General features: G+C 41.0%; 1 protein-coding gene across 10 annotated transcripts in view; it reads left to right on the top strand.

Annotated features, from left to right (window-relative positions):
- Positions 1-2,696: 2,696 nt before the first annotated feature.
- The window catches only part of CADPS2 (calcium dependent secretion activator 2), a 496,507-nt gene continuing 472,526 nt past the window's right edge, over positions 2,697-26,677 (top strand). For all 10 annotated transcript variants that reach the window (XM_044759580.2, XM_044759476.2, XM_070512671.1 and 7 more), the window contains exon 1: positions 2,697-3,218. In XM_044759580.2, coding sequence (XP_044615515.1) covers positions 2,880-3,218 — 339 coding nt within the window. In that variant the 5' untranslated portion in view covers positions 2,697-2,879. The remainder of the gene's footprint in view (positions 3,219-26,677) is intronic.

The raw sequence follows: 26,677 nt of genomic DNA, 5'->3' as shown, positions 1-26,677 counted from the left end.
GCCTGCCCGCTGTCCTTCTGCTCAGTGCTGAATTTGCCTCTGCTTATTCTCTAGTTTCATCCTCCTCATCTTTATTTGTACCCTTCATTTCAGGTATGCTGGTTTATAAGCAGTTGTCCAAACGTGGCAATCAATTTCATGCCTTTGCAAATGTGGTTCCTCCTTTCTACAGTGCCCTCACCCCAACAGCTCTGAATCATTTTTCAAGACATATGTCAAGCACCCTGGAACCCTTCCCTTACTCTATCCTGATTGAGGTATCCCTTCTTTCTATTACCATTATCTCTTGGGCTATTAGAACTATCATCAGATTGCAATACCAATATTTCTTTTTAAAAAAAATAAATGGTTTTCTCATTTATCATTCTTTAACCTGCAGACTTCTTAAGATCAGAGACAGTATCTTGTTCTTCTAAATATACTCAGCATAGTTTTAACATATGTTAGTTTCTAATGAATGTATGTTTAATTAATGAAATCCTTAAACATTCTCTTTGTTATCTTGCGGATATTTCTTTACTTTATGACTGTTAAATCATTTTCATTTTCACAGAGAAAACACCGTATATGTTATTCAAAAAATATTAGTTGTTTTCCAGTGGGTTCTCCCAGGTTTGGAGAATCTTTAATTTGGTAACCACTTTTAATAGGAAGAGAATAATAAGCTATCACATCAAGTAGTATTAACTAATTATTAAAGGAAACAGAAAAATATACCTTTCCTTGGCAAGAAGAGGAAGGGCAATAAAGGTGATATATTTAAATTATACTTTTGTGTCCCTAGGAATTAAATTCTTATTTTAGTTGTCAGTTTAATAAACATCATATGATTAACATACTGATTTATAATCAGATACATTGTAATAGAAAAGTCACTATCTGTAACTAGAAAGGACTCACTATGTTGAGTCCTTGTCCCATCAGCTGTTAGTTCTGTAGCAAAGAGGATTCTTTAAGTATTAGGTTCCTTATCTGTACAACTGAGCTTAAAATAAATGAGATAATGTATGTAAAGGGCTTAGTGCAGTACCAGGTACAAACATATAAATGGTCGTCATCATCATCATCACCCATCTCAAAAGGTTACTTTGGTGACACTATTAGATAAGCACATTCACGAAACTTTGCAAACTGTAAGGTGCTATGTACATAAGTATCAGATGCTATGACTTAAATGAATAAGCTTGTCATGTATTGTTTACCTTGTCAAAAATGAAACTGCCTTTAAACACATCAGTTTTTGAGATTTCGTTTTTCTTGGCAGTTGATCAGCCAGCAGTCATGCCCTCAAAGAACACCTTTTATCACTGTGGGCACCCGTCAAGGATTGATAAATAGGCAAGGCTCCCCAGGAGTAAATGCCTCCTTGTCTTTTCACCCCATCTAGGGAGAACGTCAGTAAATGCAAGAGGAAAGCTTTTCTCTCCCGTACTTAACTGTGGAAGTGGCTTGAAAAAGCTAAAGCTGCTATTTAGCCGCGGGGTAGACAAGCTCAGAGCCGGTAATTTTATCTGCCCAGTGATTCTTCCACTGAGCTTCATCACCTCCCTGCCAGTTTGGCCACTGCACGCTGCACCTTGTGTTGAACGCACTGTTTTCCCTATTTCTCCCTCTTTCCGGATTAAGAACACCAGAAACAAAATCACAAAAAGAAACTCCTAGGTGGTTGTGGCGTTGGGACTGAGAAATCTGCGCAGACAGGCGTCAGGCGCAGCTACGAGACGCCCACTTGAGGCCAGAACCAACAGTGATGAAGTGTTGTGTGCCCCAGTGCGCCGCAGGCTCGTGCAAATGCTAACAGTGCTGGACACGGGGCGTGCGCTCAAATATTTGCTGAATAAATGTCTACACTAAACCTGTTTTGAGTCGACTGCATCCCAACCCAGAAAATAACTGAGCTATGTGTGAGCTGAATGAGAGTGCCATTTCGCAAATATAAAATGTTTTACTCAGCGTCTACATGAATAAAAACAGTTTAAAACGAAAGCCTCGCGTGTTTTTTTTTTTTCTTTTCAAGAGCGTTCCTCTGACTTTTATAATTTGGACTTCAGCACGAGAGTCAAACAGCAGCAGAACAGAGCGAGACTTTTCAAAGTGCCTTCCCAACGTTATTTGGAAGTGAACGGCTCCGCCCTCACTTTTCCGCGCTGGGGTTGAACCCTGGGAATCAGGTTCGGGTATGAGAGATGTTTTGGACGCTCCTCTCACCTGGGGGGAGGGAGAGCCGCTCTCCCGCCCGCTGTCCGCCTGCTTGAGGGAAGGAAGCTTGCGGGAGCAAAGAGGATGGGCGGCGGGGTCACCGCAGTCCAAGAAACCCCAGGTGGGCGCGCACAGAGCCTTTACGCTCAGCTGCTCCCAGCCTTTGCAAACGGCGCGCCAGGGCACCAGGGCACCTGGGCCGGGGCAGCGCGGCGGCTCGCGCACGCGCACTCCGCGGCCCCGCGCCCGCTCCTCCACATTCTGTTCCACGTGTTGCTTGTTGTAGGAGCCACAGGTTCCCCACCTGCGCCCGGCGCTCGAGCCGCGCCGCCCCTGCCGGCCGGCGTTGCAGAAGCACGGGGCTGGCGGGCCCCGGGCCGGCCGAGCAATTCAGGAGGTGCTCGGGCTCCCCCCAACGCTAACTCCGCCTATTTAATCCCGGCGGCTCCCCCGCCCCCGCCCCGCTCCTGGTCCTCCTCCCGCTCCTGCCCGCCCCTTTCGCCCTGTGGTAGGAAACACTCCAGTCTCTAACTCGACGTGTCCGGAAAGCCCTGGCCAGTTTCCCTTTCGTTCTGCGGCCGCTGCTGCAGGGCGCGCGGCTCTCTCAGACCTGCGGGTGCAGCCGCCCGGGGTGAGGCGCCTGGTGGTCGCGGGCCGAGCGGCGGGGCGCCCCGAGCACCATGCTGGACCCGTCTTCCAGCGAAGAGGAGTCGGACGAGGGGCTGGAAGAGGAGAGCCGCGATGTGCTGGTGGCGGCAGGCGGCTCGCAGAGAGCGGCGGCGGCGCCGGCTCGGGAAGGGCGGCGGGACGCGCCGGGGCGCGCGGGCGGCGGCGGTGCGGCCAGACCTGTGAGCCCGAGCCCCTCGGTGCTCAGTGAGGGGCGAGACGAGCCCGAACGGCAGCTGGACGAGGAGCAAGAGAGGAGGATCCGCCTGCAGCTCTACGTCTTCGTGGTGAGGTGCATCGCGTATCCCTTCAACGCCAAGCAGCCCACCGACATGGCCCGGAGGCAGCAGAAGGTGAGTCGCGTGCAGGACCCGGCGCCTCCTGCCGCCACTTCTTCCTCCCCGGGGTTTTCTCCCGGGAGAGCTCTGGGGCGCCTGTCCGCTTTCCTCTGCTCAACGCAGGACACTGTTTTTGTTGGTCTTTCTGGGAGGACAGTGCTTTAGCCCGCTGGGTATCGGGTTGCAGCGGGCGCATCTCCTCCTGCCCGGTTGGCAGAAGCTGTCGGCTTGGCATCCATGAGACCCAGACCGACCCGACAGCTCCGGCCGTGCGGCGGTGGCACCCGGCTCTGGCCGGGTTAGAATGCAACTCCCGTCAACTTTAATTTCTAACATCGGTGGTGCACTCCTGTTCACCTGGCCCAGCTAGAACTGGCTTTGCCCTGGGTCTGAATGAGTGTGTAGCTAGGCGAAACAGGTGGAATCTTGAACTCTTCTCTTGAGAGGAGTTCTCACTAGGGCAAAGGGGTAGAATTATTCCTCAGCGAAGAGTTAAATAGACAGCTTTCCTATACTGCTGCGTAATTAGGACATCAGATCCTAACAGAGAGAGGGTAGGCAGCTTTGTAGAGTCGCTGTGGATTAGTAATTCCTGGTCCAGGCAGGCCTAATGAAATACACTATTGATGAAAAATAAAGGATTGGTGTATAACCACTTCACAATGAATGCTCCTTCTTGCCCCCAAGAGGTAGGGAGTTGTTTCAGGTGTAACGTCTGCCCACTTTAGTTTTAAAACAAGACCTCAAGGGTCTAATGTTCTGTAGGAGACAAAAGTAATGACTCAAATTACCATAATTGAGTAAATGTTTTCAATAGAAACTGCCTAGGAAATCTTTAATAGAATGTGGACTCGAGAAGCTTCGGTAGAAATCTGTAAGTCCTCTTAGTTTGGGACAAGATGTGCAGACCCAGAGAGATGGTAATTTGCTAAAGGCATACCTGGAAGCACAGTTGTTTGTTAGTTTTCTGAAGTATTAACTTCAGCATATGAGGCATTTCTTAGAAATTTGGAGAGCTTTTGAATTGACTTTTGAAAAACAACTAGTTGAGAGTAAATGCAGTCTTTCCACCACCCTCCCACTCCCATTTACTAGTCTCTTAAAATATGCCTAAAGTAAGCAGCTGTTTTGAATCAGTCATTCCCTGGGCGTGCTTGTGGAATGATTCTCTACAGCTGGTGGGTAATTACGCAGCTCCTTCGAGTACCTAACCCTCTAGGTAATTCGGAGTCAGAGTGCTAGGGCTAGGAAAGACGCTGGGATCTTGTAGGCAGACACTTCATTTTGGAGGAAACAAGTATGTCAGTAGCGTTTCCTAATCCCAAACTAACTGGCATGATTGAAGCCACCATTCCTCAGGTCAGTTTTGAGTGCCCTGCAGAGTTTTCCATTCCACTCCTAGGTAAGTTTTATACTTTCCCGTCCGCTGCTTGTGTCGAGTTATGTTGCAGTCAGTCAACCATTGCCTCTTCTCAACTCTAGGTCAAGCGACTTTCAACTTCAGTAGTCATTCTTAAGTGTAAGTGGACTTTTGGCATATATGTTGTGTATGTGGTCATAGAAGTTTATGAATACCATCCAGTGTCCAGTTTTATCGTTCACGTTGCATTTAAGCTTGTTTTTAGAGTATTAAAGTATAAAAATGTATGGCAAAACTAACAGACTATTCCTGTTTGGAATATCATTCTTGAAAATGCTTTTGTAAAGAGTACTCACAAGTAGTGTGCACACTTGTTGCATTTTGTTAGTGAAACGAACTCTCCCTGGCTTGTTCAAGTAGCGCAGATCATGACTCCTGTTTAAGTAGAATGATTGTTCCTCCAGAAATTTGAATTGGCAAACAGGTGCGTTCACAATACTACTGAGGAGACAGTTATTAAAATCTTATCCAGGCATTACCTAAAATAATTCCAAGCTACAAAAAAGCAAAATGCTGCATATGTTCTGTGCAGAAATACTTGGAATGCTTGTAAATCTCTATTTTCTAAATGTTGAGAGCACTGAGTGCTGTCAGATTAATTTTTGTAAATTTTGTGTAGTAAGGGTGAGGCCCCATAACAACCCAAATTTGAATAAGGGAAATACTTATTCAAAAGGCCCCACAGCTTGCTAAAGGGAGCTGGAGCAATTCTTGGCAGTCGGGTTTCCTCCTAGGACAAGATGAAATGGGAATTGAACTATATTCTTGTGATTTTGATGCACAAGCCAGTAATTAATGCCAAACTGTAAGTCTTGAGTTACACAGTTGGGTTATATAAAAGAAGTAACAGGATAATTGCAGAATCACCTATCTATTGTGTATTTTTATTCTCTATCTTCAGGTATTCAGACATCCAGTAAAAGGATTTAATAGGTTAAATTATTGTCATTGAAATGCATATTGCTGCTTACTCACTTCTCCCAACTTTGAGAATTTAGAAACTCAGAAATGGAGATCTGAAAGGGTCCTTATTTTATAAATGAAGAGAACTAATCACAGAGAGAACAGAGCCTTCGCCGGGCAGTCAGAGCCCTCTCACTATTAGGGCTGGTGAGTTTCTGTGAACCAGAGCTGAGTTGTGGTGTTTTTTGTTTGTTTTTCACTTAGCTAAAATGGCCAAAAAGCTAGTAAGGGATTGTGTCCGTGAGTTACTTAAGAAAGCTTAGTAGCATTAAACTCAGTTGACTAAAACATGTCTGTCTTTGCTTTTGTCTGGACAAATTTGCCTCAGAGGAATAACAGTTGTCAGTTTATGCCAGTTAAGTGCTCTAATTGACTACTTTTGGCTTTATGGAAAATTCTAGGGGTATATGTGGACCAGACACTGTGACAAACCTTTGTACCGGGTGTTCACACTAGCTAAGTGAACACATCCAGGAGTTCACACATGATCCTAATAGGAAGTCACAAACAGCCAATGGCACATGACTTTAGTTGTGAGTAGTGCTGAAGCCTCTTCTCATGGACCTGGACTGGCTTTGCACTATCACAACCGCAACAGCAATAATAAACTCTGGGTGCTTCTAGATCATTGGTTAAAGGTGGGATCAGTGTCAAAACTAGAAAAAGCAATGACGCAGGTGAAGCAAACCAGTTATTACTTAATAAAGGCAATTTGTCAAAGCTTTGGAAAACTTTGAGACCCTGGAGGTGAAAGTAGTAAAAGGGGTCTTTGGTATTTAGACGGTAGGAGGAATCTGACAAGCCTAAGGAGCCCCAGAGAAGAGGTTAAGTCCATTGTCTCACGTCGATGTGGGTTTACAGACTGCAGATCTCAGTTTATAATTTCAGGTGTGCGTGAATTGAGATGCGAAAGGTTTTGGTTAGCCAGAAGTCTAGAGGTTTCTAGTTGGTGGTTGCTCTGTTCATTATTTTTGTTTTTATTATTTAGTAAAAGTCAGATAGTGAAGGAGCCAACTATTAATTTTTAAAACTAGATGTAATGAAGAGGGAATTAAAAAAATTAAAATGGTACCTAATAACTTTCCATGTGATTCATAAACCCCTGTTCTTTGGGTTTATATGCATTGCCAATGAAATCACACTAAGCTGTGCCTTATTAAATGTTTTTATATAATAAGCCCACCACTTTGCATAATTTTCCTCAATAATTCTAACTTTCAAAAATGTATACAGGGGCTGGCCCCATGGCCGAGTAGTTAAGTTTGTGCGCTCCGCTTCCATGGCCCAGGGTTTTGCTGGTTTGGATCCTGGATACAGACCTGGCACCACTTATCAAGCCATGCTGAGGAGGCGTCCCACAGAGCACAACCAGAAAGACCTACAACTAGAATGTACAACTATGTGCTGGGGGGGCTTTGGGGAGAAGAAAAAAAAAGATTGGCAACAGACGTTAGGTGCCAATCTTAAAAAATAAAAAAAAAAAAGTATACAGATACTGGGAAATTGCAGATGGTGAGGAACTAAGCTCCTTAGGTAAAATTGATCAGGAAGAGAGCATTGTGGGGAAATAATATTGGGTGAAATAATATACAGCAGGCCCTTGCCTACAACTCTCCCATCTGAATGTTATACTACAATAAAGTGGCCACTTTTATCTCTCTTTGGAAATGGTAGTCCTTTCTGTGTGTTTTGTTTAAGTCTTCTGACTGCTTAGGCCATCCTCAAGCTCAGGGAACGCCACTTTTATGAAAAATGAGCTACAAATCCCCAAAGGCTGAGAATTACTTATCTTGTGCCAGGAGTCATCGTGACTTAGTGCCACCCTGCCCCACCTTTGGGGCCTAAGGTACAACCGTGGCCAGATGTATTCTCAACACGGTGCATGGTGTATAAGAACGTAGTAAATATCTGTTGGATACATTTAGTCCATGTCTCAGAGAATTAGGTGTAGGAGGGAGAAAAGGTAACAGGCAAAGTCAGTCTTCTACTCTTCCCTGGAAAAAAATGTTCCTAATCTGCTTTGAGACCTCTAGGACTCACCCCACCCTTCTAAAGAAAGCCATAAAAATGGTGATATCTGTTGGTGTAGAGCTAATGACTTCAAGCCAGGGAAGCAGTGTTAGAAGCCCCACAGCGTGCCTTGCTTTCTTGCTTGCAGGTTTCCAGCAGACCTGGTGATAGTCTAAAAAGCCATCCTTTTGTGTTCCTCGGGCTTTGGTACCTTAGAACGCAAATATGGAAGGGATGGGCTATGCTGTTTGCTGCTTTTAATAATAGGGAACACATTGCCCTGTGGGGAGTGAGTTGGAAACCACACATTAAAGTAAAACCTCAGACTGGTCTTCAACCGTATCTCAGAAAAAAATGCTTGTTTCTTCAACTGATTCATCTAATCCTCCACAGGGTGTCCTGAGACCACAGCACTTAATTTGGTGGAATGAGTTGTGCTAATGAGAATTCAAATGGATTAAATGATATTGACATTTGCTGCTTTCTTTCAAAAATGAAATCAGCTGTAATTTTGACATAGAATAACTGCTTATAAAGTGAAATAAAATATTGTGATTGTGTGGTTTCCCTCTTCAGTTTTTTTTCTTTTAATGGAAACAGTTCCCTTTGTTTGTACACTCACAAGATAAATAGCACAGTTTGTAAGGTCATTAAAGACCTTCAAAACGAAATTAGGAAAGCCAATTGCCGGGTAATGAAGTATGGGAATTCTGAATGGAAAGTCCTACCGGTTGTCATTTCTTAGTGAGGCAGGCCTCTTGAATTATTGCGCTACTTTATATGCATTTAAAATTAACTTAGACCTTTCTTTGGGAAGAGGTGGGTTGCATAGTCCTGTGTTATTGCTATTTCAGTTTTTAGGCTAGAAGAGACCTAATGATTGTAAACAGTGGGTTATTGTTGGAACAAATAACACCTTTTCTAGAGTTTTAAGAGTACTCAAGAATCAAAGTATGGAATTGTCCCAAATCCATAACGTTTCATTTTATGACCACTGTGTTACCTACTGATTTTAATATGACTTCCTTTCCTTAAAAAATCCTGTGATTCGTAGCCTTAGCTGCACATTAGAATCACCTGGAGAGCTTTTAAAACTTCCATTATCCAGGTTGTACCTCAGACTAATTAAATCAGTCTTTGGGGTTCTGGTCTTAAAGCTTCCCAGGTGATTCCAATGCACAACTAAGGCTGAGAACCACTGTTTTAAAGGGAAGCTACAGGGAAATGACTTATTTTCACTGAAGTAAGGTGAAAGGATTTGCAATGAGTGAGATTAGAGTAATTAAGCCAGTATTCAATATTAAGGAAAAGGCTATACGGATGCTCTAAGCAAGGAACAAAAAAATACATCTAAATAATAATCTAGGCTTTTGTGAATCAATACAGTGAGAGGCCAGTGACTATTTTTTATTTTTGGTGAGGGAGATTGGCCCTGAGCTAACATCTGTGCCAGTCTTTCCTCGGTTTTATATGTGGGTCACTACCACAGCATGGCTTGATGAGTGGTGTAGGTCTGTGCGCAGGATCTGAACATTAGCAATTGTATAACTTATTTATTATAAAACCACAGATCATCACATTAGCAACAGAAAATATAGGATGCTGAAGGTAAGCCTGAGTGTTGCTTTCCGTTCCAGAATGAACTGGGAGGGAGAATACAATGAAGTCTCAAAGTTGGGGTTGACACTGAGTAATATCTAACTGAAGAGTAAATTTCACAAAGATCTTACAGGATCGTTAATTGGCAGAATGTTTCCTCCTTGTATGCAGTAGTAATACATATACGTTTTTCAAAAAATAAACTTTAGAAGTCATTCTCAAATAATTGTCTGAAGTAATTAAAACTAAACAAGAACTTACCTAAGAGAGTTTTGACATTTTTCTGCTGTTTCAAAAGTCTCTGTTCTCCTCAAATTGCGATAATAGGTTGAGTGGTTGGTTTGCCTTTGGGAGCCCTCTACTTTGTAGAGCATCACTGATGTTCTGCTTCGCTTCTTGAAACTGTGACGTCACTTTGTAAACCTCATGGTTTGAGTGTTTTCATTTTATAACCATCAAGTTGGTGATGAATTTTTACAGTGCAAATGTTACTGGGGCAAAGGGCATGAACAATTTAAGGGCTATCTTTGCCAATCTGATATCTGAGATAATTTAATTTGCTTCTTTCTAAATGCTTGTGAGGGTGAATGTGCATATGCATGTGGTCTGATATCCTTTTCCCATTTTTCTATTGAGACTTTGGTTTTATTAACATGAACCCTTTAGCAATATGTTGAGGATAGTGCTCCTTTGTGGAGACTGTTTCTGTAGTCTTTCATTTTTTTTTTTTTTTTTTTAAGAGACACTTCGATTGATCTTTTCCTTATTTATGCTCTTGGCCAATCAGTTTCTCATCTGGAATTAAAGTTTGAAGCAAGGAGTTGACTTGACTTCATCCCTCAATTAACTAAGCAATTCTTGCAGCCTAATGTTGAAGCTCTTCCTTTGTTAGTGAGCTGTAAGGCCGAATTGTTCATATTCTTCATTAGTTCATGTTTTTCTTTCTTCATTGATTGGTCAAGTATTTATTGAGCCCCTATTATGTGAGTAATACACTATCCACTGTTTTGAGAGTATAGTAGAGAATAAAACAAGTAGAAATCCTCTCATGGGCTAACGGTCAATAATTATATATAGATTATGTGTGTGTTTTTCTTTACATCTGTTTCTAGGTTACCAATTCCAATTAATCTAGTTCTTTTTCGTATTGCTACTACCATATAATTTTAAGATAATTTTATCATATTTTAGTATATGATGGGATTAGTTCCTATTTCTGTGTCAAATTCCTTTCATCATTCTCTGTTATCCCCCCCTTCTTAAAAATATTGCAACTGTATAGTATATTGGCTAGGAAATCACTCTCTGGCTTCTGAAGGCCTGGCTTCATTCTTTTCTAGTGTTTGTTGTATGAGCAACCATTTCATCTCTCTGGGCCCTGGCTTTTTCATTTGTAAAATGAGAATAATGATCTCCTAGAATTCTTGTTATGATTACATAAGATGATGCATGTAAAGTGTTAGTAGGTGCCTACTAGATGCGTGTGCTCCAAATTAGATGCTGTCATTTTTTGTCAATTAAGCCTGTTTGGGAAACTATATATATATATTTTTTTACTCAGTCTTGAGGAACGTGGCATATCTCTTCATTTAGTCAGGCCTCTTCTGTCTTGGTGATGTTTTGTAGTTTTCATTATATAGACTCCTTATATTTATAATCAAGGTTTATTTTTTCTGAAGATTGGCACCTGAGCTAACAACTGTTGCCAGTCGTCTTTTTTTCCTTCTGCTTTTTCTCCCCAAATCCCCCCAGTACGTAGTTGCATATTTTTTAGTTGTGGGTCCTTCTAGTTGTGGCCTGTGGCTTGCCACCTCAGCATGGCCTGACGAGTGGTGCCATGTCCGTGCCCAGGATCTGAACTAGTGAAACCCCGGGCCGCTGAAGCGGAGCACGCAAACTTAACCACTCAGCCATGGAGCCGGTCCACATATAATCAAGGTTATTTTTAAGCATTGTATAATTTTTGTTATTAAGGTGGGTTAACTTATTCTATTCTCATTATGATGGGGTAAATGCAAAACTCTTTAATTTTTGTTATAACTGATCATACTACCGTACATTACTCATTGTTTTAGTAACTATTACCTCATCCTTCTAGATTTTCTAGGTAGGTGGCTGAATCATCTGATAGGGATGACTTTTGTCTGGTTCTATCCAGTAACCATTTCACTTGTCATTATGTTGTAAGAATGTCCAGAACAGTGTTTGTACCTGTTGCCAATAACTTGCCTTAGTGCAGGTTTTACTGGGAATGCTTTTGGTATTCCACCAGTGAATATATTGTTGGTTGGTATTTTAGAATAGATATTCTTTATTGTTTAAATAATCCTGTTTTTATTACATTAAGAAAATATCAGGAATGTTTGAATGTTGTTAAATTGCTTTTTCATATCGAAGTGATTGTTTTATTTTACTGATGTCACATTAGATTATTAGGTTCCTATTAAAACATATTTGCATTTCCAGGATAATTCCTATTTGATTGTGGTCATTTTCTGTACACCCTTAATTTTGGGTTCCCTGCACTTCTAATTTTTAGTTTTTACGTCTGTGTTCATAAGAGAGATTTATCATTTTCTGTGTTGGGCTGTCATTGAAATGGGTTCGGTTTTAAGGAATAGTAGTGTTAGAAACATTTTAACTTGATCTGTGCTCTAGAATAGTGTTTTTGGCATGTAAAGTGTCTGATTCTTGGACTTTTGAAAGAATTCACTCATGGAATTAACTACATTCAGAACCCGTTTTAGATTTTTTCCCTTTCTTTGACCTATTAGATTTTTCTCCTTATTCCAGATTCAAATATAATTGCATGATTTTGGGGAATTGGCTATTTCTAGATTTTCAGGTATGTTAACATGGAGTTGGACGTAAGTCTCACTTTTCTCAATCTATTGTCATTTCAGATTTTATCTTCTTTAAAAAATTCACTAGATATCCCAGATACTCTTGTTTTTACAAATATACATGTTAACTTTATAAATTCTATTGTTTTATAAATCAATAGTTTGTTTTGATTTTATTTCCTGTTTCCCTTAAGGTTGGTTGGTTTGTTTTTTAAGGGGGCTGGGTAAGGGGAAACAAAAGGAAGTAGTTCTTTCATCTAGCTTCTTAGTTAGGGTGATTTATTTTCTGTTGTAATAAGAAAATGTAGGGGCCAGCCTTTGGCCAAGTGGTTAAGTTCACGCGCTTTGCTTCGGTGGCCCAGGGTTTTGCTGGGTCGGATCCTGGGCGCGGACATGGCACCGCTCATCAGGCCATGCTGAGGTGGTGTCCACATGCCGCAACTAGAAAGACCCACAATTAAAATATACAACAATGTCCTGGGGGGGATTTGGGGAGAAAAAAACGGGGAAAAAAAGAAAAGACTGGCAACAGTTGTTAGCTCAGGTGCCAATCTTTTTTTTTTTTTTTAAGATTTTTTTTCCTTTTTCTCCCCAAAGCCCCTCCAGTACATAGTTATATATATTCTTCATTGTGGGTCCTTCTAGTTGTGGCATGTGGGATGCTGCCTCAGCGTGGCCTGATGAGCAGTGCCATGTCCGCGCCCAGGATTCGAACCAACAAAACACTGGACCGCCTGCAGCGGAGTGCGCGAACTTAACCACTGGGCCACGGGGCCAGCCCCTCAGATACCAATCTTTAAAAAAAAAAAAAAAAAAGCAAGAAAATATACAAAGCTATAAACTTACCTCTAGATACAATTTGGCATCAGTCTATTTGTTAGATTATGAAATTTAAGATTATTTTGCAAAAAATAAAAATTTCAGATTTTTTCCCCTTGAACCAGTATTTACATAGTTAATCAGAAGAGTAATTTAAAAATCTCAAGTGCAGTTTTCTCGCTTCAGTGAGATTTCTAATTATGTCGACAGTGTGGTTCACTGAACTGTTCTTTCAGTGTAGTATGTAATTAAGTTTATATCACAAATTAGTGTATATTGTGATTTTAGGATTAAAAGTTTGCTATCTAATAATTACATTATTATAGTAATTATTCCTATTTGTTGTCTTTATCAGTGACTAAATTATCTTACTATAATTGTATGTATTTTTAATTTATTTTTCGTTTCCAGGAGTATTCATGAATTTTGATGCCAGATTCTTAATAGTATAAAGATTTATATGTATATACTTAGAATCAGTGAAAAGTGATCCTTTGGATTCCTTTGATCCATTTAGTATGTGTGTTTTGGACAAGGATTCTACTTTGGCCAATTTTAATGTTGAAACTACCTTTTGGGGGAATTTTTTAGTGATATTGACAGGTCACTATAAAACATACACACCTACACTCATGTTACTTATATACACGTATAAACATATGTACACACATCTGTATAAACATATTTTGGGTTATTCTCTATTGAAAATTATTTTTAATGCAATAATTTTTGCCTGGTCTTTGCTTTTATAAGAGTTTGAAACGTTTTATTACTCACCACCAATATGATGTTTAATCATTGTTTTCCATTTTTTTCCAGTGTTTCCTTTGCTTTTTGTTTTGTCTTTGCTATATGGCATTTCAGCTCTCCCGTCCTGGAGCCAGGGACAGGTAGTGACGTGACATCAGTCTTCCATTGCCTTTCTCATGGTTGTTCTTACTGTTTTGATTCATTGGTCAGAGCAGAGCACGTGTTGCAAGAGGAATGTCCACTAACTTCATAATCCCTGAAGAAAAGTGAAGATACAGCCTCTTAAAAGTGGGTTTTGACTCTATATTTAGTATACATTGTCATTTCCTTTTAAAATATTTTTATGGATCTGCTTGATTATTTTTTATTGGAAGGTGGAAAAATTAAATTCTGCTGCCATGAACTGGTATTCTTACTTCTTTAACAAATTTAGGGAAATATATTCCAAATCTTATTTAAAGAGATGAGAATCTTATTTTAATTTGGTTCTCTAGGAACATATCTAAAACTCAAGGTACTGCTTTAACCAGAAAGTGCTTACAAAATGCTGAATGTCATAAGGAACAATTCTGAAATATAACACAATAACTCTAGACTACATTTGTGAAGCTCTGGTTTTCTTTACCAGAGGCATCGCGTATATTCTTGAGCAGCGATAAGTAGGGAGGTTGAGATAAAGCACTTTCTTGTTCTCCCATCCCTGCTTCAATTAGGACCACTCTACTTTTACATATTAGAACAATATACCTAAAATGACAGAGGGAGAAGCCAAAATGTCCAAATAACTATGAAAAACTAAAGTTATGTGATTCAAGTGTATAATCCCCTAAGAATTTCTATAGTTTTATCACCATGTCCTAGAATCCTAGGCTTTGGACTTTATTTTTCCTTTCCTTTTTATTTCCTCATAAGTAGTTAAAAGAAGTGGCATAGAGATATACAATTTAATCCAACACAGATGTTGCCATAAGAAGCTGAAATTTAATAGGCGAGATGTTGAATTTGTGGTCCTTCAAATAAGTAGAGATCAAAGGACAATTTTTTGGAGCTCGGGAGAGATTCGGGTACAAGAGGTAAATTTGAGAATTGTCGTGTGGATTGTAACTGAAGCCATGGGCTTGAATGATGTGGCTGGAGGAAGGAGAGTCCAGGAAAGAGAAGGTTTTAATGACTTGGTCTTAAAGAACTTCAGGATTTAAAAGACAGGAGAGAAGGCTGAGCCGGCAAAGGAAATGGAGAAGGAACAGCCCGATACATAAGAAGAAAGCTAGGATGGTCTGTGTCACAGAAACTAGGGGAAGAACTGTTGAATAGAAGGAAGTAGAAAACGATGTCAAGTGCAGCTTGAGAGAGGTCGAGTAAGATGGGGATTGAAAATGTTAATTGGATTTAGCAATATGGAGATGACCCCAACCTTGGTGACCCTCGTAACTCAGGTTCAATCTCACAACTGACTTTTTCATATGTTAATATTTCTAAGCTGCATTTCGTATGCTGAATTCAGTCTTTCTTACAACATCTGAACAGCTTGAGTTCTTACATGGTGGCTTTGCCGCCCCACAGTTAAGCTTTGGCAGAGCTGCTCTTTGTATGGACCGTTTTGTGGGGGAAACTATACAAGTGTGTATGTATTTGTTACGCTTTTGTTTTATAAAAGTGAAGTAAAAATTACTAATGATAAGCAGAGATTTCAGATGTGGTACAGAGACCACGAAGTATGCCTCAGAGAGCAAATCTTTGACGTTAATTGGGTACTTATTAAATTTAGCTGTTCTTCATTTCAACTATGAAATGATGAAACTCAGAACTTATCCATAAGTTCTGGCACACATAAATCAAAAGGGGTGAAACCAGATTGTTTGTGGTATTGTTTTTAGCTCAGTGATAATGTCTGTCCCCTTCTGCATTGCCCCCTTCCTCTTTGTTGAGCTTTTCCACGTTCAGTGTTCTGTTTGGAGGAACCCCCTCTGCTGGAGAGTAGGGTTCTGCCCTTCTTTGTCCGCTCTAAATTGCCATCTCCTCATCTGTAAAATGACTCACGCTTGCCACAGCAAGATGCTGTTGAAGACTGTGTAAAATTTCTGAAAAGCATCTAACACAGCTTTATTTTCTCATGATTTTCATTCGGAAAAGAAAACTGTCACTCTACAAAGCATATTTCATTTAGTCAGCAAATACTGAGGCAATGTTTGAACAGATATTGTAGGCTAGGCACTGTCTTAGGCACTGGAAGTATGGGGTGGACAAGACAAGGGCTCACAAAGCGTATATTCCAGTAGAGGAGATGGATAATCAACAGATGCATGCATATTAAAGGGGAGATAGTGACTATGGGAGGGGGTTTGGCATCAGCAGCTCTTTCAGGTAGGGTAGTCAAAGAGAGCCTCTCTGAGGAGCAGGTAATGGTGGGGCAGAATATGAATTGAGTGAAGGACCGAGCCGCTTGAGGATGGGGGAGGAGGAAGAACATCACAGATGACGTTAACAGCAAGTACAGAGAGCCGCGAGGTGGAATAAGATGAGCTTTTCTCATGAAGAACAGCAAAGTGGTCTAGGGTGGCTGGGTGGAGTGGGAAAAAGGGAAGTGGGAAGTGATGTCTAGAGAGGTAGGTGTGGGCTAGCATATGTAAGTTCCTTAGGCCGTGGTGAGATCAGAATTTAAGTGTGATGGGAAGCTATTGACGTATTTAAGCAGGTTCAAGAAGTGATCTGATTAAGCTTCTAAAAAGATCTCTTTGATCTGAAAATAGACAGTGCCACTACATTGCACAAGGCCAGGAACACTATTTACATGAAATTTAAGGCACCCCCTTAAAGTTGTGCAGCCTTGAGAATAGACTGTAGGGGCAAGAGTGGAAACAGGAAGACTGGTTGTGGCAATGGTTCAGGTTTGAATGGAGATGTCGTCTAAGATGGAATGGAGGTCATAGATAGTATTTATTCAACATGACTTCACTAAGTTCATAAATATGTTATAATGAACAATATGGTAAAATAGGATTATTTTGAGATTATAACCTGTGAAATGTATTTAAGCTATTTTATTAAAATAATAGCCAGTCTTATGGTTAGAAATCCAAGCCTTGCAGAACTTAGAATAAAAAGCAAGAGTCTCCTGTCCCACTTCTCCCCATTCCCAGTGGGAATGCTTTTCACTCTTCACTGTTGTTTTTATTATTGCAAATGCTTCATAAACTGAAGTAAGATGCCTGCACCACTTTCAACTTCGGCCTTCTCAGACTTGAGCCATTACTTCCTGTAGAGGGGGCAGGGTGGGGAGGTTTAGCTCGCACACACAAGCATCTGGCTCCCCTTTCTTCTGCTTGGAAGGTGGTTTCTGCTAGTTGATTCCCGTAAGTTTTCTCTTCTTACAAGCAATAGACTTCTTATTTGGGCACTTGGTTGCCTGGCTGAAGACTGTATTTCTCATCTTGCTCTCCCCCTCCACGGGAGTGAGTATGTCCACAGAGAATGTGGGTCAAGACTACACAGCCCTGGGGGATGCCAACTTTTTTTCTCCCTCATGAGAACAGGACCGAGTCCCATGACACCATCCGTTTGCATGAGGAATTGCTCAGGCATTGTCTTTGCTTTCACAGGATTCAGGCAGATAGGCCTGAGACAGCTGAGATTTCTCTGGGGAGAGCAGAGCGTGAATCTTGCCAAGATAGGCCCAAGTATGTAGCATACAAATTTTTGTCCCAGATAGTTACAGATTGTTGCTGACTGGGGAACATCAGGGTCTGACACTTGTTCCAGCTTCTCGTGTAGCTAGATATAGCCAAAAGACTAAGTTCATGCTAGTGGGGTATGAGTGGAAGTGATGTGTGCAGACCTATGAGCTATTCTCTGAAAGGGGAGGACGGTGTCCTCCCTGGGCCCTTTCTTCTTCTCACGGCCTGGAATATCAGTGTCAGTGTGGCAATAGTTAGAGCAGCCCTTTGGATGAGGAGTCGGTTGCTACTTATTGAGGGTAGCAGAGCAACACATTTGAAGGAACCTCGGGCTCTGATAGCTTTGCAGAGGAGAGCTAAGAACCAGCTCAGATTTCTGAGAGAGAAATGAACTGTCATGTTTATGCTAACTTTTTAAAGTTAACAGATATGATTTTAGTTATAATAGGTCTCTGTTATATGTGTAGTCTGCCTACAATCAGCTTTGTAATTTAATATACTCACCCCTTTATTTCTCGGTCCTTCCACTATAGACCTTATAGCTTTACTCTTCCTGCTATTCGTGTTAATTGCTTGATAGTCATTTGCCCTCCTCCTTTCTTGCTATGTTTCCAGCCCTAGCTTCCCTTCCAGCTATGGGTGGCCATGTGACCTAAGTTTTGGTGTATGAGACAGGAGACAATCATCTTGTGACCGTGAGGAAAATACTGCAGGAATTTCAGAGGTACTGGGTCAGACACACTTGATTCTGAAACCGTTGCCAGCAGCACCTGTATCCAGACTTTTTACTCTGAGGGAAAATACCCTCCCAAGGTTGCTGATTTATTTTGTGTTAAGATCTCTGCATGTTGTTGAGTAGTTGATTCTAGAAATTGAAAACTACTAAATGGAGTTTACGTTATCAAGATTATCTATTTTTTCATTGCAAAACCTCATAGTATGCTTGGTTGCATTTCTTATAAAACTTTATATTTTTCTTGGAGTCTTATTTTTTCTTCTCTACCCATCTTGTTTTCCTTCATTGCTTCCTTAAGTTGTTGCATATGATAGACCAGTGGTTCTCAATGAGGATAGTAATACCCTCTAGCAGACATTTAAATTTGTGGGGTGTTTTTTATTTTCTCAGTGATTGGAGGATTGCTACTGGTATTTAGTGGGGGGGCGGGGGGGGGGAGTCTAGGCATTCTAGAAGTCCTGAAATGCACGATGAGTTGTCTATGACATTTGAGTGTCCTCTTGGACAGTTACCTAGGTAAAGCTGGTTTGTAATTATTTGAGCCTCGAGCATAACTGCTTATAAAATGCAAAGTATCTTTTGCAAGGGTTTAATATGTAGCGATTATTTTTCTAGAAATATGACTCCTGGGTAAATTGAGGGAAGATTAAACTTTGTTGGGAACTTTCCTGAGAATTGCTGCCCGTTTTAAAAATAATGTCACCAACAGCAGTGACGCTTGTGATGTTTGTTACCAGTACAGGATGCTTGTGTCAACCTTCAATTTCACTTGTCACATTCTCCTTGATTTCATAGATATATACAAAAACTATTTAGCCCTTATTTCAAAATGTCAAAAATAAAGAAGTGTTGACAACATTCAGTTAAATATTGCCTTTAAATTCAGACTTCTTGGTTATATAAGTGTGAGAATGCATCTTGTTTTTATCTTCTGGAACCGCTATGCCTAAGCATTTGTTTACTAAGATACATGTTATTTCAGTTAGTTTATTTCTATTCCAGTTAGAGTATTAATTTATATTTTTGAAAACGTGCAGGTAATATAGCCTAGCTATAAATTTCAATTCTGTGTAGCAAAAGGCTTAGTTTTGTTTTCTTTTAAAATTAACGGGGGGTTTTTATCAGTTAGGGCCCAGTAGGAAATAGCTGTCACACCCCTACGGGCGATTTACCAGTTACAGAGGGTCAGGTGGGTTTAAGGGAAACAGTGAGGGATGGTGAAGCATTCAAGATTTGGCTAAAGCGGGACGCTCTTACTACCTCTAGGCCTCTGTGGGCAGAAGGAGGGAGCTGTGACCTGAGCTGGGCAGGAAGTTAAGCCATGGGAGAAAGGCTGTCTGATGGAGGCTCTGGTTACCAGGTGAAGAATCCTGTTCCTGCCAAACTCTGCATGGCAGGAAGGGTGCCAAGGGAGTCAGTCTCTCTCGTCTTTCTAGTTCCTCCCTCTGATTTCATGCTGGTACTTCACCAAAGGAGAAACCCAAAGAGAAGCTGAGGAGCAAAGATGCTTGGCTGTTGTGGTCCATTAGCCGCTCAGGGCAGGGTAGACAATAGGAGAAAATGGATCAGAGGGCAAAGGGGAGCATCCAGCACATGGGAGGTCGTGTCTGACTGGGTTTGAGAATCACTATTCCAAAGGATAGCCTCAATTTCTCTATTTGTACCTTTCTCCCCCAGATATGTCCCTCCTGTTGCCTTCTGGCTTACTCTAATCCACCCTGGGGTTTGGACAGGCGGAGAGTTGTGCTTCTCTTTTCATAAATCTTTTGGGTTGGAGACACTGTTTTCCTGTTCCCTCATTTTCTTTGAACCTTTTCACATGTACCTTTGCAAGAAGGAGTGTGTGATGAATTTTCTGAATCCATGCAGGTCTGAAATGTTCTTTATTTTGATGGAGAAATTGGCTGGGCATAGAAGACTGGGTTGAAATCATTCTCCCTCAGAACTTAAGGTGGTATTCCACTATCTTCTAGCTTCCATTGTTGCTAATGAAAAATTTAAAGTCTAGTTTCATTTCTTTGGTTTTTTTTTTTTTAGTGAGGAAGATTGTCCCCTGAGCTAACATCTGGGCCAGTCCTCCTCTATTTTGTGTGTGGGATGTCACCACAACATGGCTTGATGAGCAGTGTATAGGTCTGTGCCCAGGACCCGAACCTGCAAACCCCAGGGCCCACTGAAGTGGAGTGTGCGAACTTAACCACTATGTCACTGGGCCGGCCCCTAGTTTCATTTTTAAATGATTTGCTTTTTAATTTCTCTTATGCTCTTAATTTTCTTATCTGTATCTTTAGGGGGTTCCAAAAGGTTATAAAAGAATTTGTTGTGCTAGATGCTTGGTTACATTCCATCTGGCTATAGGGGCATATCTTTCAACTCTTGGAAATTCACTTATTTGGAATAGAGGAGGCTGGGCAGTAAAGGATGGTGTTTTCTTTTCTTTATGGTGAGATAACTCCTTGAAATTATCCTACTGTCTTTATTAGCACACTTATAAATCTCAGAACATTCTATTTGGATAAATTTTCAGATCACTCTTCAGGTTGATAGACATTAACAAATGTCTTTTCTCTTCACCTGCCTGTTGGCTTTACTGTAGGTTCAGAGTAATATAAAGTTTGCTTAGGAGAATCAAGGACATTATAATAGGATATTTATGTTGAATATAATTAAAATAGTCCATATTTTTCCTGTGTTTTAATTTTCTATATGACCTATTAGTTTTCTTTGTCTCCTCCGCATATTAATGGAGTTGTTAACTAGAATAAGGCCCATAGATTCTAAAATAATCTTGATATGATAGATAAACATCTGGCTGGAGAATGGAATTTCGAGAGAAACTTGCTCATTTGGCATCATGTTTTTGCTTATAGGCATTAACCGGTTATTCTAAACATTAGCTAAGATAAGAATAAAACTTAAAAGATTCTCATTTAGTTATCCAACTCTTTTCTACATATATATATATGAGTGCCTTGTTCAGTCAATCATTTATAAAATTTTGAGTCTTCTGGGATATTTTTCTTTAATGTAAAATAGTATAAACTTTCAATTAACCAAAACCCAGTTAAATTGAATATTTTTAGCAGTTTTAGGAGCAGACCCATAAGGAAGGGAGTAGTGAGGGGAATCAGGAATATGTTCTGAAAAACAACTTGTGAGAGAGGTGCTGGGGTCCGGGAGAGATCTGAATTCCATTGGTAGCTTTTTGGCAGAAGTTATTCTTTTTATAGTGCATGGCCCTCAGGCCCTGCTCCCTGACCATATCAATATGTAATGGTTTCGGTAGGTAGTACCATCTGGTTTTTTTTTTTTTTTTTTGTACCCCCAGGAGCCAAGTGTGTGACAATGAGAACATTTTAACTTTTTATGAAGCAACTTCTTTTATTCTCCTCAAAGACAGCTCTCTTCAGCATATTTGCTTAAATACTGCATTTTTTTACTTGGGATTTTTCTTACCAGGGACCTCACTAGGCCCCCAATGTTTTTGTTAATTTTAGAATTACATATTGCTGTTTAGAGACCTCACAGGAAAATAGTCTCAATATCTTCACAAAAATGTATAGCCTAAAATGTCAACTATACATAAAGTGCCAGAAATGTTAATGTTTACCAAGTTCTGAGATGTCCTTCAGGACACAAAGGTTAAAAAGCAAGGGATAAAACACAAAATGACTTTTAAAAGAAATGAGTAGCATTAAATGACATTTTTAAGTCTTAGCAGTTTGAGCTCATTTTATTTCTATTTCTGTATTTGCTCAGAGAATGTAAGCAATCTGCCTAAGGTCCTTCAGTTTGTAAATGATAGTTTGAATTCTAATTCACATCTCTGTGCCTCCAAACCCTTGGATCTTCAGGTTCTTCCCAAAGTGTGGTCTTTTTCCTTGCAAAATAAGTACTTTGTTTCTCATATAAGAGCTCTTATTTAAAATTGTTTTATTAGGGGCCGGCCTGGTGGCGCAGCGGTTAAGTTCACATGTTCCGATTCTTGGCGGCTGCGGCTTCGCTGGTTTGGATCCTGGGGGTGGACATGGCACCACTTGGCAAGCCATGCTGTGGTAGGCGTCCCACGTATAAAGTAGAGGAAGATGGGCACGGATGTTAGCTCAGGGCCAGTCTTCCTCAGCAAGAAGAGGAGGATTGGCAGTAGTTAACTCAGGGCTAATCTTCCTCGAAAAAAATAAATTGTTTTATTAGATTTCACTGAAGACAGGAGAACGTGGATATATTGCAAGACAAATCATGTACCCTCGAAAGCGTTACTACATACAGTTAGAGCCTGACACAAGGTGACTGCTTCTTTTTATGATCTTCAACAGTGGCTTTATAAAGGGAGGGAGTTAGGATTGCATGGGGAAACTGTTGGAATACAAAACTTAAAATACCAGGACCTCATAATTGGAATTCTGAATTCTCATAAACTGTGATAGAGTCTGTCAAACTGCTGGAGAGGTTATTGATCTTGACTCCAAGTGCCTGCCCTTGGGACCCCTGTCCTCAGGGCTTCCCATTCCCTTCCCCAAAGCAACAGTGAATCTGCTGTGGAAAGTTGTTATCACTTGGTAGATACTCCAACCTGAATTCCTCTTTTTTGGTTTTTACTATCTTTTTTTTGTTCTCGTAAATCTCCAGAACTATGTATTTTTCCTGAATGTAGACATACGTGCTTGTGGTCAAGTCCAGAAGCATACAGAGAAATCAGGGGAGAAATACCTATGGTCTGACCAGCGGCAACAGCAGAGAGAGCTGAGCAGTTCATCCTCATCGTTGTTTCCGTGCCTCTTTTCCCTCATTGATCATGCTGTAAACACATTTGTGTCTTGCTTTTTTTCCCTGTTATACCCTGAATATTTTCCTATTAAAAAAAACTCTTCCTGACACTTTTTAAATGATTGTATACTCTTTCCTCATTTTTATATAACACTTTATGCCATGATGGTCATCTAAGTATATCTCATAGGGGTAAGGGGTGGATTTCACAGTATTTCTAGACTTGGAATATCAAGTCAAAGGGCACAATTGAGACACGTGATACATGTTGAGTACTTCTTGAACAAAGCTATCGAGATAGAAATACATACGCAGACATATAAATAGTTTGTAAGAATACCCATCTTGCTGCAGCCTTGCTAATAACCTTGAATATGATGTTAAAGATGTCTTGGGAAAGTTGGTTTCTTTTATTTTTTAATGAAGTTATATAGTGCTTACTGTGCTCCATAAAGAGTTTGTTAGACATCTTTGGATATATGATTAACACATGATATCTTGTTTTACTTTTTTTTTTTGAGGTTAGTTACAATGCTCTTTTTCACGAGGTTTTTACCCACGTTTGGGCCCCATTATTGTGAAGGCTCTTGGGAGGCAGGCTGGGAGCCAAGAATTCATGTTGGTGTGTCTGAAAAGCCCATAAGTAGAGGTTTGTGTTTCTAAGACGATTGGCAGTTTGGTGGCATTTTAATATCCTAGGGAAGGAGAGCATGAATGAAAGTGGGGAATGAAAGATGGATGAGATGGTAGCCCAGCTAGAGGAGCAAGAGAAGGGCTGTAGGATGTTTAAGAAACAATGAGAAGCACTCAGGGACTGACGCGAATGAAGAGGGTCTAGAGATTATTCTTAGGATCTTGCTGGTGCCAGTTGTAGGGCGGGGATACCGTTACCAAGATGTGAAACACAGGAAAAAAGGATTTGGGGATATTCCAGTGAGGATTGTGTTGGCTCTCAACAGAAAGCCTGTCTGATAGCAGCTTCAACCATTGGGCTTTATCACTTCGCAAGAACACAGGCTGGGGTGAGGGCTCAGAGATGCTGTCATAAAGCAGCTGCCTCCTGTTTTCCTAGTCTTCCATCCCTAACATGAGGCTTTTGCCGTCATGGTTGCAGCTACCTGCAGGTGAGGTATTGATGATCCAGGCAGAAGGAGCCATGGACTCTATCATGGAGAGACTTTACTCTGGAAAGAAGCACCCCTCCCCACCTCGACTTCTTTCTGTGTCTTATTGGCGAACCATGGCTATAAAGAAGGCTGGGATGTTAGTCTTTTCTTACCAGTCTCTGTACTAGAGGAAAGCCGAGAAGGGATTTAGCATGGGAGTTCAGCCACTGACAGTATGTCAACAAGGGAGCAGATAATAAGAGACTGTCATGCAGTGGAAAATAGTGTCCATCTCTCAGAAGTTGTTGGGGATTGAAAGATACAGAGGCAGTCTACATTTACTTCAGATTGAGTCTCATATCTAGAGGACTTCAAATTCCCATTTCTAGGTTTTTCTTTTTTGTGGCTCCTTTTGTTTGCTAAATTCCATTTGTTAGGCCTCATGTCACTTTGTATCAGGACCACACCCTGCACCTTACAGTCACAAGGCCAACTCCCCATGACATCCTATCACTGTGGTCCAATTTGCCATTTTATTCCCTCAGAATTCTCTTGGGATTGTTTATAGTGTGAATAGGAAAGTCCTATTTATCCGTGTTGGGAATTTGAATTCCAGTCTGCAGTTTATCAGATATGACAATAACCATATTTTTCAACCCCTCTCTCTCTGTATATACCTTTTTGTATCTGGGGGAATGGACTGCTGTTAGGACTAAATAATGTGTGTGTAGTAACTCTCACTTCAATGATTGCTCCCTTCCTGTCTCCCTCTCCATGGAGTTGCAGGAAGAGCTAGCTTCTGGGCAGAATATACTAATAATGCTAAGGAAATGATCCCTCCAGGAAATTAGCAACCCCTTTCTCTAGGATCGTGCTTGTTTTCCCATCATTCTTCTTCTCCCGGCCTGACTACAACAGATGGGGATCAAAGTCACATTTAAAAAGCTTTCAGCTTCCACCACAAACTACTTCCTCTCCAGGGAGAAAGGCTTTTAAGTAATTCAAGGCTTTTACAGGTTATATTTGTATGGGTTGTATTTTCATATATAACAAGTCAGTAAACACTAACAATTTTTTTAGGTCTTACACAAATATAGTGATGTGCATTTATACTGTGATTTTCAAGGACATGATTCCTTTTTGGATTAAACTAAGTGATGATTAATAGCTGTAGTGCTGGAACTCATGTTTTCTGATCAGTGAGGCTACTTGTCTTCCCTGGGGTCAATTCAGCATTCTGTTTATACCCAATACTTATGCAGCACAATGTAACCTTAAGTGTTTTTCTATAGGACTTATTGCTCTCTGCCTGTACTTGAAGCTAAATTTTCTGTCATTGTTGCTGCATATTGTTTATCTGTAATGATGTGTTAGCCCCGAGGTTGCTCATGGAGGTCCCTCAGTGCTTGCATGTGTGCAGCACTCCTTGTTCCGGAACAGCTTAAATAGCGTGATGTGGAGTGGCTTATTTGGTGATGTTCTGTAGCATCGCGGATGGTATCTTTGTTTTGACACCTTAATGGCTCAAGTTTCTCTATTGACTTTTCTGTGCATATACTTCCTCTGCTCTGACTTATTAATCATGATATGCTGTGAGTACAGCACAGGTGAAAGCCAGACCCTCGTTTCTAGCAGCTCCTAGGACATTGCCCATGGAGTGCCTGGAGCCTTGTTGTGTTGGCTGATGGCAGCAGACTCCCCAGGACGGGGATGGAGTTTTCTACCAGAGTTATATGCCACGAGGAGCCTCCTGGGACTTCTGCCTTGGGCTTCAGATAAGAGAATGTGTGCAAAGCACTGAAGCCGTGGCACGCAGTACATGCCTCTCCACCTCTTCTCCTACCTCCCCCCTCTTTTTTCTCCTGCCTCCCTGTTTTCATCTCCTATCTCCCCTACCACCCCTCCAACCTGATTCCCCTGGGAGGGATTTGATATCGATAGTGTGGATCATACAGAATGACATATGTGTATCTTCCAGATTTTAATTGAATGCAATATATAAATGTACATTTATTTGTGTATCTTTTGATGTAGGAGTATATTAGGACCTAGTCAGAAAAACAACTATCATGAAGTGGTTTAATAAAGGGAATTTAATTTAGGGAACTAATTACAAATGTATTGGAAAAGCCAAAAGAGAAAATGTGAATCTTTTATGCAATGCAGAGGTTAACAGCTATGGGAAGCAGCTACCATCCCTTGGGACAAAGGGAGGAGTTGGTGTTATCAGAGGCAGGAAGGAGAGCTGCCTGATGGGAGCTGAACTGTAGCAGAGGAGCCGCCTGGTGAGAGCAGAACCTGGGATCCAGGGCCACTCAGTAGTAACTGGAACAATGGAGGGGGCTGCCCATGGGGAGCTGGAAAGATGGAGATGTGGGTACTGCTGGAGACGCCACCTGAACTAGAGGAAGTAGAGGGAAAAATACCCTGACCTTTCCCCTCCTCATGATGTCAGGTCTCCTGCTAGTCTTTCATCAGCCTAAGACACTAGTAGCCAGCTGTCAAGGAAGCCTGAGCACTGATGTTTGAGGTGCAGTCATGTGATAGAGAAGCAGGATACTAGATGGGAGAGCAAACAGGCAAAAGACTGGCCCACAGACCAAGGCCTTTTCCTTAAGTATCATTCTAATGACTGTAGTCACGCATTATTTTTCTAGCATAAGGCACATCTCTCATGTGCTTTCCATCATTTCCATTTTAGATTCTTTAATTTTGGAACTTAATTTGTGGGGTTTCTTTAATTTCTTGTTGGGCTTTTTAGAGTGGAGATTGCAAAGCAGTCTACAT

The sequence above is a fragment of the Equus asinus genome, chromosome 1 (assembly GCF_041296235.1).
Source record: "Equus asinus isolate D_3611 breed Donkey chromosome 1, EquAss-T2T_v2, whole genome shotgun sequence".
NCBI classification, from domain to species: Eukaryota; Metazoa; Chordata; class Mammalia; order Perissodactyla; family Equidae; genus Equus; species Equus asinus.
Note: the sequence above shows the minus strand (reverse complement) of the source record. Positions and strands in the feature narration are given on the sequence as shown.